Genomic DNA, 12,877 nt, shown 5'->3' with positions numbered 1-12,877 from the left:
GGGCGCTAGCTCTGCCTCCGGGGGCTGGTGGGTAAGGAGGTCTGGGCCCGCCTGCCTTTGCCACGACAGGGCGATTATGAGCCGTGGGCGGCCTCAGGGGAAGTGCCCCGGTGTCAGGGTGTGGGGCGACATCAGGAGTTACAACTGCACGTGAGCGAAGTCCCAGACCCGCGGCCGCTGGGCAGATGGGTGGGCGCGGCGACCGGCCCCGCCCCCCACCCCTGACCTCCTGCACCCACCTGGCCTGGAGGGCCACCTTCTCGGCGTCCCAGTGACCCTGCAGCTGCAGCATCTCCTGCACCGTGTCCTGCAGCTGCTGCGCCAGGGCGCTGGCTGCGCGGCTGGCCGTCAGCCGCAGGCTGGAGCCGAGGTTCAGGCAGGCCGTGTGCAGGCGCTGGGCCGTCCTGGCCGCGTCCACTCGCATGTCAGCGAGGCCCCTGGGAGACAAGGGCGGCACTCCGCTGAGCCTCGGGGCTGTCTGTGGCTCGGCCTGGAGGCGCCACGCTGGGTGGCAGAGGCAGGGGCTGGTGATAGGCCTGCGGCAGACCCCTCCCGTGCCGTCCTCAGGAGACGCCCCGCCGCGTGGCATCTCAGCGGGTCAGGGGTGAGCAGGGGCTGGGCCAGGCCGGACAGGACAGGCTGTCCACCTGGAGCAGCGCTTCCACCCTCGGAGCCTCCAGGGCCCAGGGTAGACCGTTCGCGCCTCTCGGCCAGGGCCGGAGGGAAGCCAGAGTGCGTGCGTGTGGATCCGCCCCCTCACGCTGCATCTCCCTAGCTGGCCTGCCTCTCTTCCCTCCCCTGCACCCCTGCCTGCCTCCCTCTGTCCATCCGCCCAGCTCCTCCACTGCCCAGCTCTCCTGCCGTCTCCACCACTCCCATCGGGCCACCCGTGGGAGGAGCGTGCAGGCCCGATGCCTGGGCCCAGCATCAGGTGCCCTTCTCCCCGACCCCGATGGAGCCCACGCCTGGCTCTGGGTGGGCAGGGTGGCTGGCACACACCTCTCGGTGGCTGCACGCAGCTCAGCCAGGTGTCCACGGAGGGCTGTGACCTGTCTCTGCAGGTGGAGGACCTCCTGGTGCCCCCCGGCGCGAGTATGCTGGGTCTGAAAGCAAGAGGCTTGCGTCCGCTGCAGGCGGAGGCCAGGCGCTGAGGGGTGAGGGGAGCCCTGCGGCCCCATTCACCCCCCCACAATCCGCTCCTCCGGCTCCAGGGGGCCGGAGAGCAGACCCTCATCGCTACCCTCCTGCATGCGGCACCTACCCCTCTGGCTTACCTTCCTGAGCAATGCAACTCGCCCCCGGCCCCGGGGGGCAGCGCTTTGCTCCCCTCCCCAGAGGACCTGGGGAGATGACCGCTCCCAGCTCCAGGACCAGGACCCACTCAGCCTGGTCCCCCCATGGGGCCGTGGGCAGCACTCAGCTCCCGCCCTCCAGCTGGGGGGTGGGGAGAACGACACAAGGAAACAGGCCTTTCCTTCTCCTCCAGGACCTAGAGAGCAGCGCTTACTCTCGGAGGGCCCCTAGGACGTCCGGAGTGGGGCCTGGCCCTTCAAGGTGGCAGGGAGGCAGAAGCCTCTGCCAGTAGGAGCCCATGCAGCGGTAGGGGTGGGGAAGCCACCTGAGAACAGGCGGAGTGAACAGGTCGTGAGGTGCGGCGGGAGCCCACTGCTGGGCTGTGAACGGGGAGGGGAGGGGACGGGGTGGAGAGCTGGGGGCGGGAATGGGATGGAGGCACGCGCAGTCAGCGGCGCCAGCCTTGCAGGGAACCAAGCCGAAGCCCAGAAGGTCCTGAGTCTCCCCACCACCTTCCCAGCCCCGGCACTGGGCTGTGTCCTGAACACTGACCTCCAGGGCCCCCCGCAGGGCTCACCACCACGCCCAGCGCTTTCCAGTGCTCCCACGGCCCCGCCGGCCTGTTACAGCCCTGCCCGCGGCTTTTCTATGTTGCTTCAGACAAAGCACTTTCACGTCCTGCCGGTCCTCCAGCTCAGGACCCACACACCCACCTGCTGCTTCATGAAGCCTTTGCTGATCGCCCTCCCCTGAGCCCCCATCTGAGGTGCCCCCCATCGAGCCCAGTAACACCCTGCCGCGTATCTTGTGTAGGGAACGCCCTGTGCGCCTGGTGCCAGAGCCCTGCGTGTACTTGCACCCCACCCCCTGACTGTGATCATCAAAGAGCAGGGATTAGACGTCCCTCCTGCTGACACGGAAGAGCGGACACCTGCCCCGCCTGTCCACTAAGACAGTGGAATACATGAGATTCCGGACTTGACAACTGCTTGAACGCAAGGCTGGACGGCCGGTATGGTAAGGAACGCGCACGCCAGGAACCGTAAACTCAGGGACTCGAGAGGGACTCGCCAATCAGAACATGTTTCCCTGACCACGGGGGCTCTGGGGACAGAGAGGAAAGCTTAAGGTCCACCCAAGGGGGCTCACATGTGGAAGCGATCCCCCAAGCTGCACTCCAGGTAAGGTGTGCTAGAGATGGGCGAATCAGCACACACGCGCGCGCACACACACACGCAGACGCACACGTGTACACACACAGCTGCCTGCAGGGCGCTGTAAGGAGGTGCCCTGGATGGTGAACAAGCGCGCACACACACACGCACACGCACGCGAGCACACACACAGCTGCCTGCAGGGCGCCGTAAGGAGGTGCCCTGGACAGTGAACAAGAGCGCGCACACACACACGCACACGCACGCGAGCACACACACAGCTGCCTGCAGGGCGCCGTAAGGAGGTGCCCTGGACGGTGAACAAGCGCGCACACACACACGCACACGCACGCGAGCACACACACAGCTGCCTGCAGGGCGCCGTAAGGAGGTGCCCTGGACGGTGAACAAGCACGCACACACACACGCACATGCACGCGAGCACACACACACAGCTGCCTGCAGGGCGCCGTAAGGAGGTGCCCTGGACGGTGAACAAGCGCGCACACACACACGCACACGCACGCGAGCACACACACAGCTGCCTGCAGGGCGCCGTAAGGAGGTGCCCTGGACGGTGAACAAGCGCGCACACACACACGCACATGCACGCGAGCACACACACAGCTGCCTGCAGGGCGCTGTAAGGAGGTGCCCTGGACGGTGAACAAGAGCGCGCACACACACACGCACACGCACGCGAGCACACACACACCTGCCTGCAGGGCGCCGTAAGGAGGTGCCCTGGACGGTGAACAAGCGTGCACACACACACGCACACGCACGCGAGCACACACACACAGCTGCCTGCAGGGCGCCGTAAGGAGGTGCCCTGGACGGTGAACAAGCGCGCACACACACACGCACACGCACGCGAGCACACACACAGCTGCCTGCAGGGCGCCGTAAGGAGGTGCCCTGGACGGTGAACAAGCGTGCACACACACACGCACACGCACGCGAGCACACACACAGCTGCCTGCAGGGCGCCGTAAGGAGGTGCCCTGGACGGTGAACAAGCGCGCACACACACACGCGCACGCACGCGAGCACACACACACAGCTGCCTGCAGGGCGCCGTAAGGAGGTGCCCTGGACGGTGAACAGGCGCGCACACACACACGCACACGCACGCGAGCACACACACACCTGCCTGCAGGGCGCTGTAAGGAGGTGCCCTGGATGGTGAACAAGAGCGCGCACACACACACGCACACGCACGCGAGCACACACACAGCTGCCTGCAGGGCGCCGTAAGGAGGTGCCCTGGACGGTGAACAAGCGCGCACACACACACGCACACGCACGCGAGCACACACACAGCTGCCTGCAGGGCGCTGTAAGGAGGTGCCGTGTCCCCCACAATTCACATGTGGAAACCTAATCCCCAGTGTGATGGTATTTGGAGGTGGGGCTTTCTAGTTCCACCTTCAGGACTGGTGTTAGTGTCCTTATAAAAGAGGCCCCACGAGGATCCAGTCCCTTCCGCCATGTGAGCTTAGAGCCGGAAGGTATCGTTCTGCGGTCCAGGAAGCGGTCTTCACCAGCCGCTGAAGGGCCTGGCACCTTGATCTTGGACGTCCAGGCTCCAGAGCTGTGAGAAGTACATGTTTGTGGACAAGCCCCCAGGCTGGGGTATTTCTGCTACAGGGGCCTGGAGGGACCAAAATCTCCCTGTGGTTTTGGAACCGCAAGTTAGCCTTGGTGCACTTTCCAGCCTGGATTCACAAAACCTGGCTGGTTTAAAATAAATAATAAAGCTGAAAATTTACGTCAGTGTGGCCCAAAGGTCGTCAGAGCCCCTAAGAACCTGTCCTAAGCAAATGACAATCCTTTCTGGCACATTCATTCCAGCTTTCAAAGAATTTTCAGAGTTCCAAGGATGACACGCAGCTCTTAGTTAAAAAAATATTTTTTAAAACCACCAAAGACACAAGGAAACACAGCACCATGACCAAGACCTAGCAGAAACGATAGACTCACACACCTTGAAGAAGTTCAGATATTAGAACATCAGACACAGACTACAAAATAACTGTTTTCTAATCTGCATCAACAAACACACGAGAGGCTTGAAAATACCAGTTAAGAGTAAGATATCTGGAAACTATAAGTCTGACTTCTGAATAAAAGTCAGAATTTTTAAAGATGAAAAATACAACGTTTAGAATTTAAGCCTAATAGGCAGGTTTAACAGAGGTTGGACACCAGAAGAGAAAATTGATGACCAGGAGGGTAGATTTGAAAAAATGATCTACCACGTAGGGGGATAGAAGGAAGGAAAGTCTGGGAGGTTAAGAAGCGTGGGAGGGAGCACGGGATGGGTAAGGTCACGGGGCGGGAGAGGACAGGGGAGAGAGGGGCTTGGGTGACACTGATGGAGGTAACGGTTGCGTCCAAGGACAAGGGAAGAACAGCATCCTGATGAGTCCTAAGCAGGATAAACAAAAAGAAAGCTGCACGTCTCCGGCACAGCACAGGAAGCCGGCAGAATGCGAAGTCACAGCAAGAGCAAGAGCTCGTAGTGGCCAGAGCAAGAAGACAGTGCCCTCCTTGGCGGGCCAGCAGACAGAGGAAGGGTGTCTCTAAGGCGCTGAGAGGAAGAGCCGCCAGCCAGCGAGAGTCATTTTCAAGGCCAAGGGGGAATAAAGATCCTTGATAAACCAGTGCCAAACTGGACCCGAGGCCCGTCTCCAGGGCATTTGTTGCCCTAGTGGCCAAGGCGGGGGCGTGATGTGTCTCCCATCTCCCCCCAACCCCACGCGGGAGCCCGGCCATCGACGACCACCCTGTGATGACAAACGCATTCCCTCTTGGCGCCCCGATACCCTCCCGTCCCCGTGCAGGGGTGGCTGCAGCAGGAGGGGCCATGGCAGAAGCCAGCTCGCCCTTTCCCGGTTCCTGCCACCCACCCTGAGCCCGGCCACGGGCACCAGACCGGGCGTCCCCCTGCGCGTGGGCGAGAGCCGGGGAGCACCTCTCTCTGGGTCCAGCGCTGCCTCTCCCGCAGCTCCAGCTCAGCCCGCAGACGGAGCACGCTGCCCGTCGTCCCGGCCAGCTCCTCGGCCAGTGTGTCGTTGGCCTTCTTCATGTGTCCTAGCTGTTCCCGCAGGAGGGTGTTCACCTGGGAGAGGCCAATGCTCCTGGACGGGCAGGGACAGAGCGGCGTGGCCACGGGCGGGTGGCCTCTCCCTACAGACGTGCTCAGACAGCCGGGCCCCGAACCTCCCGGGCCAGCTCGACTGTGCAGCCCCCAGACTGCCCCTAAGAGGCAATGACCACCTGCAGCGGTCCTCAGTGGCCCCGCAAACGGGGTCCAGCCCGTGGGTGCCACCCTGGCACGCCCCCTCCTGCCCTGACTCGCTTGCTCTCCCCACCTCCTCCCCCTCGGAGCTCCCCTGGCTCTGCCACACAACTGTGGCTGGCTCCTAACTCCAGGGTGTGGGGGTGGACCCCGAGACCAGCAAGAGGGTTAGGGCTTGGGAGCCTGGCCGAGGGTACCAGGGCTGGGAGGGTACCCAGCCGGGCAGGGCTGGGGGAGAGGGAGTCAGGCCTGCCCCACGGAGGGGGCAGCCCCTCTGTGACCGTGGGGGTCTCTCTCCACCCAGGGCAGGTCTGCATGTGGCCGCAGTCGGGGACCCCAAACCCGCTGGAGCCTGTGCCTCCCGGCTAGCTGCGAGGCCACAGGGACTTCCTCCTCTCCACTCTGCTCTGTGGGCGTCAGCCTCCTCTCGGCTTCTTTACCAACACCCTCCACCCCCCTTCTCCAAAACTGGTTTTCAAAACGCTTCTCAGTGCTTTTCTTCCTTTTCCAGAGTCCCTGAGGATGAACCAAGGCCGGGAAGTCTTCCACAAATGGCTTAACCTCCCCCAGGTCTGGGGACAGAACTGGCTGTGGAGTGGAGGCTCAGCCCTCCCGCTGGCCTCCCTGCAGGGAACGTGGAGAGATGCCCTTCCCTTCCGGGGCTGTGTCCTGGGGCTTGGGGCTACCTCCGGGGGGCTGGGGTATGACACACACTTATCAATGGTGCACAAGTGAGCCCGATCATGAAATCAGAGTGGCTTGAAGCCAAAGGAGCCTGGGAGTCAGGGCCAGAGTGTGAAGAAGAGTGGGACTGAGGGGAGAACCCCTGGCACCCCCAGGATTGGCCAGGCCAGCCAAGGGCCATGAGCAGCTCAGGTGACCTGCCTGTAGTACAGGCCAGAGCCCCAGCCTCAGCAGGTGTTGGGGGCCTGGGGGTGACACACGAGGGAGCAGAGGGCCAGGGAGGCCCCATAACCTATGGGACCTGCACTCTCGCCTGAGGCCCTGGGGGTGCTGCTCTTCCTCCTCCACCTGCTCCTCCCCGTGCTCCTCCTCCTGCTCCTCCTCCTCCCTGTGCTGCTCCTCCTCCCCTGCTGCTCCTCCTCCCCGTGCTCCTCCTCCTGCTCCTCCTCCTCCCCGTGCTGCTCCTCCTCCCCGTGCTGCTCCTCTCCGTGCTCCTCCTCCTGCTCCTCCCCCTCCCCATGCTGCTCCTCCTCCCCATGCTGCTCCTCCCAGTGCTCCTCCTCCCCGTGCTGCTCCTCCTCCCCGTGCTCCTCCTCCCCGTGCTGCTCCTCCTCCCCATGCTGCTCCTCCTCCCCGTGCTGCTCCTCCTCCCCGTGCTGCTCCTCCTCCCCGTGCTGTTCCTCCCCGTGCTGCTCCTCCTCCCCGTGCTCCTCCTCCTCGTGCTGCTCCTCCTCCCCGTGCTGCTCCTCCTCCCCGTGCTGCTCCTCCTCCTCGTGCTCCTCCTCCCCGTGCTGCCCCACCGCCCTGCCTCACCTCTGCTCGGCAGCCTCTAGCCAGCCGAGGGCTTCCTCCAGGTCGATGCTGTGCTCCTGCTCTGACCTCCGCAGCCGCGCCTCGGTGGCCTCCAGCCGGGCCTGCAGCTGGAGAGGGGCATTAACCCACCTGGCTGGACACTTCCAAGCCCAGCCGGCTGGGCAGCTTTGGCACAAAACCCTCCCAGGGACATGTGAGAGGGCTCCCCTTGGGTCCCTAGTTGGGGCGGGGCCAGGCTGGGATAAGGGCTGGGGTCGAGCTGGGTCTGCTAAGACGGGTCAGGCAGGCAGCCGTCCGTGCCATGGCCCTGGGCCATGTGCCCACGGCCGGCGGAGTGGGGGGCCCAGGCTCTGGTCCGGCCGCATAAGGGGCAGGACGGCCGAGATGCAGAGCAGGCCTGGGGTCACCCCCATGGAGTGAGTGAGCGTGGGGTCCCACCCCTGCAGCTGCCCTCCTGCCTGTGCTCGACCCTCTGTCTGCTCCCAGCCCCTCATCCAGTGGGTGGGTGGGGACCACACCCCCAGTAAGTGGGCCTGGCAGGGAGGGGAGCCCCCCAAGTTGGGCCAGGCCGGCCCACGAGCCTGCTGGAGCCTGAGCAGCCTGGGACCCGGGGCTCTGAGGGGAAAGTCAGTGCTGGGGGCCCTGACCCGAGGAGGCCGGCTGGGGGGGTGCTGAGGCAGGAAGGTCAGGAGAGCTGAAGGGCACCCCTGTGGCACGCCATGGGGCCTGAGTACAGGGAGGTGAGTGGCCCCTGCAGCTACCAGTGGGATTGGAGAGGAGGGGCCTGGGCGGGGGCTGGGAATCTAGCCGGGATGGAGGCGCCCACGGAACAGTCACGCAGCCCCCCGCTACCACCATCCGCCCCGCCCATCTGCTTGGGGGAACCTGGGGAGGCTGGGCCCCTCTGTGGCCCTCATGAGGGCTGCGGAGCCGCCTGCCGGAGCTGGCGCAGGCCCGTGAGTTCAGATCTCACTGACTCACGAGGTTTCCTAATCGGCCGCAGGATTTCTGCGGCTTCTATCCCCACAGGCCCTCTTGTTCCCAACATCTCCCCACCCTGTGCTAGGAAGATCCCCGCCCCCGCCCCCGCCCCGCGCAGGGCCCCGGCTGGGCGGGAGACATCGCCTCCGCTGCGTTCCGCGGGGATGAGGGGGGCCTTCCCAGTCCTGCCCGGGGCGGCGGGGTGCTGGTGAGGAGAACAGGTGTGACAGTTCGGGGTGGGGGCAGAGAGCCCCTCCCTCTGCGGGGCTGGTGACGCCGCCTATCCCAGGAAGCCCTCGGAACCCTCGAGGAGACGAGGCTGACCCAGGGCCCTCGGGCATTCGGCACTGGTCGCTGGTCATGCCGGAGAAAGGCCTGGGTCAGGCCTCAGCCCCAGCGTGGCCCCGGACAACTCGGACTAGCTCTGAGCCTCGGTTTCCTCATCTGGAAAGTGGGGTCATCTGCCCTGCCACGTAGACCAGGGGGACTCTGCAGACACAGGGGCTCCCAGTGCGCCACACTGAGGGCCGGGCACCCCGGCCCAGTCCTGCCTCAGAGGCCATCCTGTCTTGGAGTGGCAGACGTGGGACAGAGGCTCTGGCCTAGCAAGTTTCGCCACCTTTTTGCCTCGGTTTCCCCATCTGTCCACCGGGAGGCCCTCCCAGCCCCACAGGTCGTGACCAAACGGCCTCTTGCTGCAGCCAGTCACCCTGGAGGGCACCGAGGACAGAGGACCGGGGGCCGAGGGCGTGTCCGGGGTCCGTCGCCCTCGGCTGTCGGGGGTGGGGGCTGGGGGCGGGGCCAGTTCCTCGGCAGGCCCCCAGGCGGTTCCTCTGGGCTCCCCCGCTCCTCCCCTGGGCAGTTGCTGCCACGTGCTCACGCTGGGCTGGACGCTGGGGCCGAGGGGTCGGGGTCAGGACTGCCCCAGCCGCCCCCAGGGCTTCTGGCAGGTGGGGCACAAGTCAGTGCCTAAGCTGGGGGGGAGTCCTGGGGGACCCTGGGGCCGGGGAGCCCCGGGCACCTGTCCCCTGCAGCCTCAGCCTCTCTAGCCACCGCCCAGGGTCCGGCTGTGCCGTGGCTGACCACTGTCATTCCACGTCCTGAGACGCGCTGACGGATCCACCGGTCGCCGCGGGCCCGGCCGCCACCCTCCGGCTGCCACGCGCCCCTGCGCACGCTCACCCGCTCGCTGACTGCGTGGTGCCTGCCGGCCAGCTCGTCCGGCTCGGCCCCCGCCTGGGCCAGCAGCTCCTCCAGCCGGGACGGCTCCTCCTGCAGGAGCTCGTGTTCCTCCCGCACGTGGGCCGCGGCGGCTGGCGGCTCCCGCACCCCTGCAGGCGCAGCAGCGGGTCAGCCTGTGGCCAGGCCAGCCCCCAGCCCGGCTTCCTGTCCCCGCCGCCGGGCTGTCCATCTGCCGGGACCGACCCGGGGGACCCCCATCTGGGGCCGCACCTCAGCCGCGGGCCTCCCTTCCTCTCCTGTCGGTGGACATCACGTTTCACCCCGGTACAGACCCATGCCCAGGGCGAGCCCCAAACCAGTTACAGCGGAGTGTGCGGGGCGGCCTGGACGCTGGGGATCCCACACCCCCATCAGGCGGTGAGAACTGCTGACTCAGGGTAACCAGATCTCACCCCCAAGTAGTAAGCTGCTGTTCTAACCACACAGTGGGCTTTCTTTTTCCTTAACACACACAGTGAGGTCCCCAGTTCCTCTAGGAGGCTGGAGAGCCCCTTAGTTCAGAAAGGGGTCTTGGGCCCCCCGCACGAGGGGTCGGGGCACACGCTGGGGCCAGGCTGCCCTACTGGCTGGGTGGCCTCGGTGCAGGGACCCGGCCGCGCACGCAGCCCTGACAGACGGCGAGAGGGCGCCGCGGGGGGCCCGGGGGCTGGGGGAGCAGAGCTCTCGGGGGTAGGGTTCGGCATCCACGCTTGCTGAGTGTCAACCTTCAGGATTGCACTCACCTAACGCAAAATGAACAGAGGTTAAATCAAGACTGGCGGGCACCAACGTGTGACAACCACTGCAGGGCTAGGCGGGCATGGTCCCCGTGGCCTAGCGGTGAGCGCGCCATGGGGCTCGGCTTCTGACCCCCGCGGACGATGCCGTGGGAAGGTGTGGTTCTCGCCCTAGCACAGGGGAAGATGATGGGCCGGGAGGGGCCAGCCCGGTCAGGGGACAGTGAGGGGCTTGGCTGCCTGAAGCTAGACTCGGACTGACGGCTCTGCAGCTCCCCTGGTGCCCCCCCCCTCACCTTGGGGCGGCTCCTCGCCCAGGCTGCCAGCCACGATCTCACGGATGCAGGCAGGCACGGGGATGGGTGAGGCCCGCCGTCCTCCCCTGTGCACGGTCAGCGCCCGGTCTTCTCTGCTGGCCATGGGGCTCAGGACGGTGTCCTCCAGCCTCTGAAAAACACCCGCTCAGAGATGCCTGGGGCTGGCAGGTCCCTGGACAGCTGCCAGAGCCCCACGTGAACCCACTGGAGTTAGTGGGGGCTGCCACGGGGCTCCCATACGGTGGCAAAGTGCCCTGGAGAGGACTGGGCGAGGCTGAGGTCACCCAAGGCCCGTGGCTTGGTTTCCCCACTTTTTAAGGTGGGAGGGCGCCCTGCCCATCCTGGCGCTGCTCTGAGCACAGGTGAGGAAAGAAGAGCTGGTCCGGAGAGCTCCGAGCCTAGGGCACCACCTCGTCCCACCCTTCAGCCCTGCTCCGCCTCTGCGGGGGCTGCACTGACCGTCGTGGTAGACCTCTCCGGGGACGCTGGGAGGCAGGCTCTTGCCTCTGGCCCTCCTGGAGCGGGCAGCCTCCCAGTTTTCACAGTGGGGTTGGCAGGGAGGGGTCTGAACCTCACCCAGCAGGCCCAGAACCCCACGGCAGGAGGGGCTGACAACGGTAGAGGGACAACTGGTAGAAGGCCCACCCACACACCCGCCTTTAGGACAAGGCCCGCCGTGTGGGGCTTCCCCGTCCACTGGGCAGGGCACGCGTGGGCCCTGGGACGGGGCAGGGTGGATTGTGGGGACGGCCCTCCTTCCTGGCCGTCTAGAGCAGCTGAGCGGCTATGGCAGAGGTCCGAATAGTCCCGGACGTGGGTAGGAGACCCTGGGTCTTGGGCACCCAGAGACTGGTCTTGGGGTCTTGGGCTCCAGCTGGCACTTTGCCTCGGCCCTGGGCATTCTTGGCTCCGCGAGGATGGCACAGCTGGGGGAGGGCCTGGGCTGCCCTCCAGAGCCCAGGGCCGGGCCGGGGCCTTTGTCGCCAGGTCTATCGTGGTGCTGACCGTGGGGGGATCTTGTGAACGCTGCAGGCCGAGGCAGCCAATTCTAAACCAGCGTGAACGTCTGGACATGAGAGGTCAACGAGGTAAGACGGCCCAGGACTCAGGACAGCCCACGGCTGCCCGCCGGCCCTGCCGCATTTGCAATATGAGCTTTCAGGCAGTGAGTGAAAGAGTAGAGGGTAACCAGACGCTTCCCAGGGGGTACTGGAGATGGATGTCCCCTCCAGTGACTCTCTAGGGCGACAAACCAGCGTCCTCCCGTCACCCCCGAAGGTCCCAGACTTCTCAAACTCACCACCCTATGCCCAGCCCCTCCCCACCCCTGGCTTCCCAAGACCCCCCACCCCGAGACTCCCCAGATCTCCCTCCCAGCCCAGGGCCCTGGTGACTGACCACCGCACAGCCTCCTACCTGCCTGTCCTCCTCTGAGCCTCTCAGATCTCCCTGAAGACCCTCTCGAGGCCTAGACCCCTCCACCGAGCTCTGACCCTCAGGCCTGGGCTGGTAGGGATGCAGGGCTTCCTGGGTGCACACCTGCCCGCCCCCCCCAGCCGACTGCCCTGGTACAATCTTAGCCCGTCCCCTCCTCCTGAGACCCCAGCCCGGTCTCTTCCACTCACGTCTGCCTGGACACGAGGCCTGCCCCTCCGTCAGCACCAGAGTGGCCAGGGCCACCCCGAGACCCGGGCTCTCGCATGACACCTGGTGAAGCCACGTTCCCATCCCAGCAGGAGCTCGGTGCTGCGCAGACACCGAGCAAACTCTTGGGACCGAGTTCCGCTGCCCCCCACGGGGAGCGAGAGCCCTGGCTCTGGTTCACCTGGACCCCAGTCCTCCTTCACCTGTGTGTAGGAATTGGAGTCCCCTGGCAGGTCTTGGGGAGGCACCTTGACTACACTCCCCCTAGCGGAGCCCCCTTCAGCATGGCTTTGGGTGGGCGGGGAGCAGCCTCCCTTGAGGGCAGGGGAGGTGGTGGCTGCCGCCCCTTCTGGGCAGAGCCGGGAAGGGGGCGCCAAGACCACCAAGGCCCCTCCTGTCCTGCGGGGAGACAGGCCGCTGGCAGGGGCTCAGCCATCGTCCGCCCTGAACCCCCTTTGCACTCAGGGAAACCGAGGCCCCACGGGGAGGCGAGAGCCACCTGAGGCCCGCAGGACTGTCAAGTCCAGGCGGCCTCCTGCTAGGCCAGGAAGGCCCCTGCCCCTCCGCCCTCCGCCCCACCCTGCCCGCGCCCCCGGCGTCCGCGGCGCCACCCGCTGACGGGAAAGCAGCGGCGGCACAAACTCGACTCATTCCTGACATTTACGGAGGGTCACTCATTAGCCGAGACGTCCCACGAGCAGCTGGGGACGTAATGGGTTCCAGCTGCGG

General features: G+C 65.7%; 1 protein-coding gene across 1 annotated transcript in view; it reads right to left on the bottom strand.

Moving 5' to 3' along the window:
• The window catches only part of CROCC2 (ciliary rootlet coiled-coil, rootletin family member 2), a 58,878-nt gene extending 47,105 nt beyond the window's left edge, over positions 1-11,773 (bottom strand). Inside the window, 7 exon segments of the mRNA XM_028497199.1 lie at positions 240-437; positions 1,000-1,103; positions 5,425-5,590; positions 7,249-7,355; positions 9,412-9,560; positions 10,484-10,634; positions 10,964-11,773. Coding sequence (XP_028353000.1) covers positions 240-437; positions 1,000-1,103; positions 5,425-5,590; positions 7,249-7,355; positions 9,412-9,560; positions 10,484-10,634; positions 10,964-11,578 — 1,490 coding nt within the window. The 5' untranslated portion in view covers positions 11,579-11,773.
• Between the last annotated feature and the right edge of the window lie 1,104 nt (positions 11,774-12,877).

This window comes from Physeter macrocephalus, chromosome 2 (genome assembly GCF_002837175.3).
Source record: "Physeter macrocephalus isolate SW-GA chromosome 2, ASM283717v5, whole genome shotgun sequence".
Classification (NCBI taxonomy): Eukaryota; Metazoa; Chordata; class Mammalia; order Artiodactyla; family Physeteridae; genus Physeter; species Physeter macrocephalus.
This window is presented reverse-complemented; position numbering and strand designations above follow the sequence as displayed.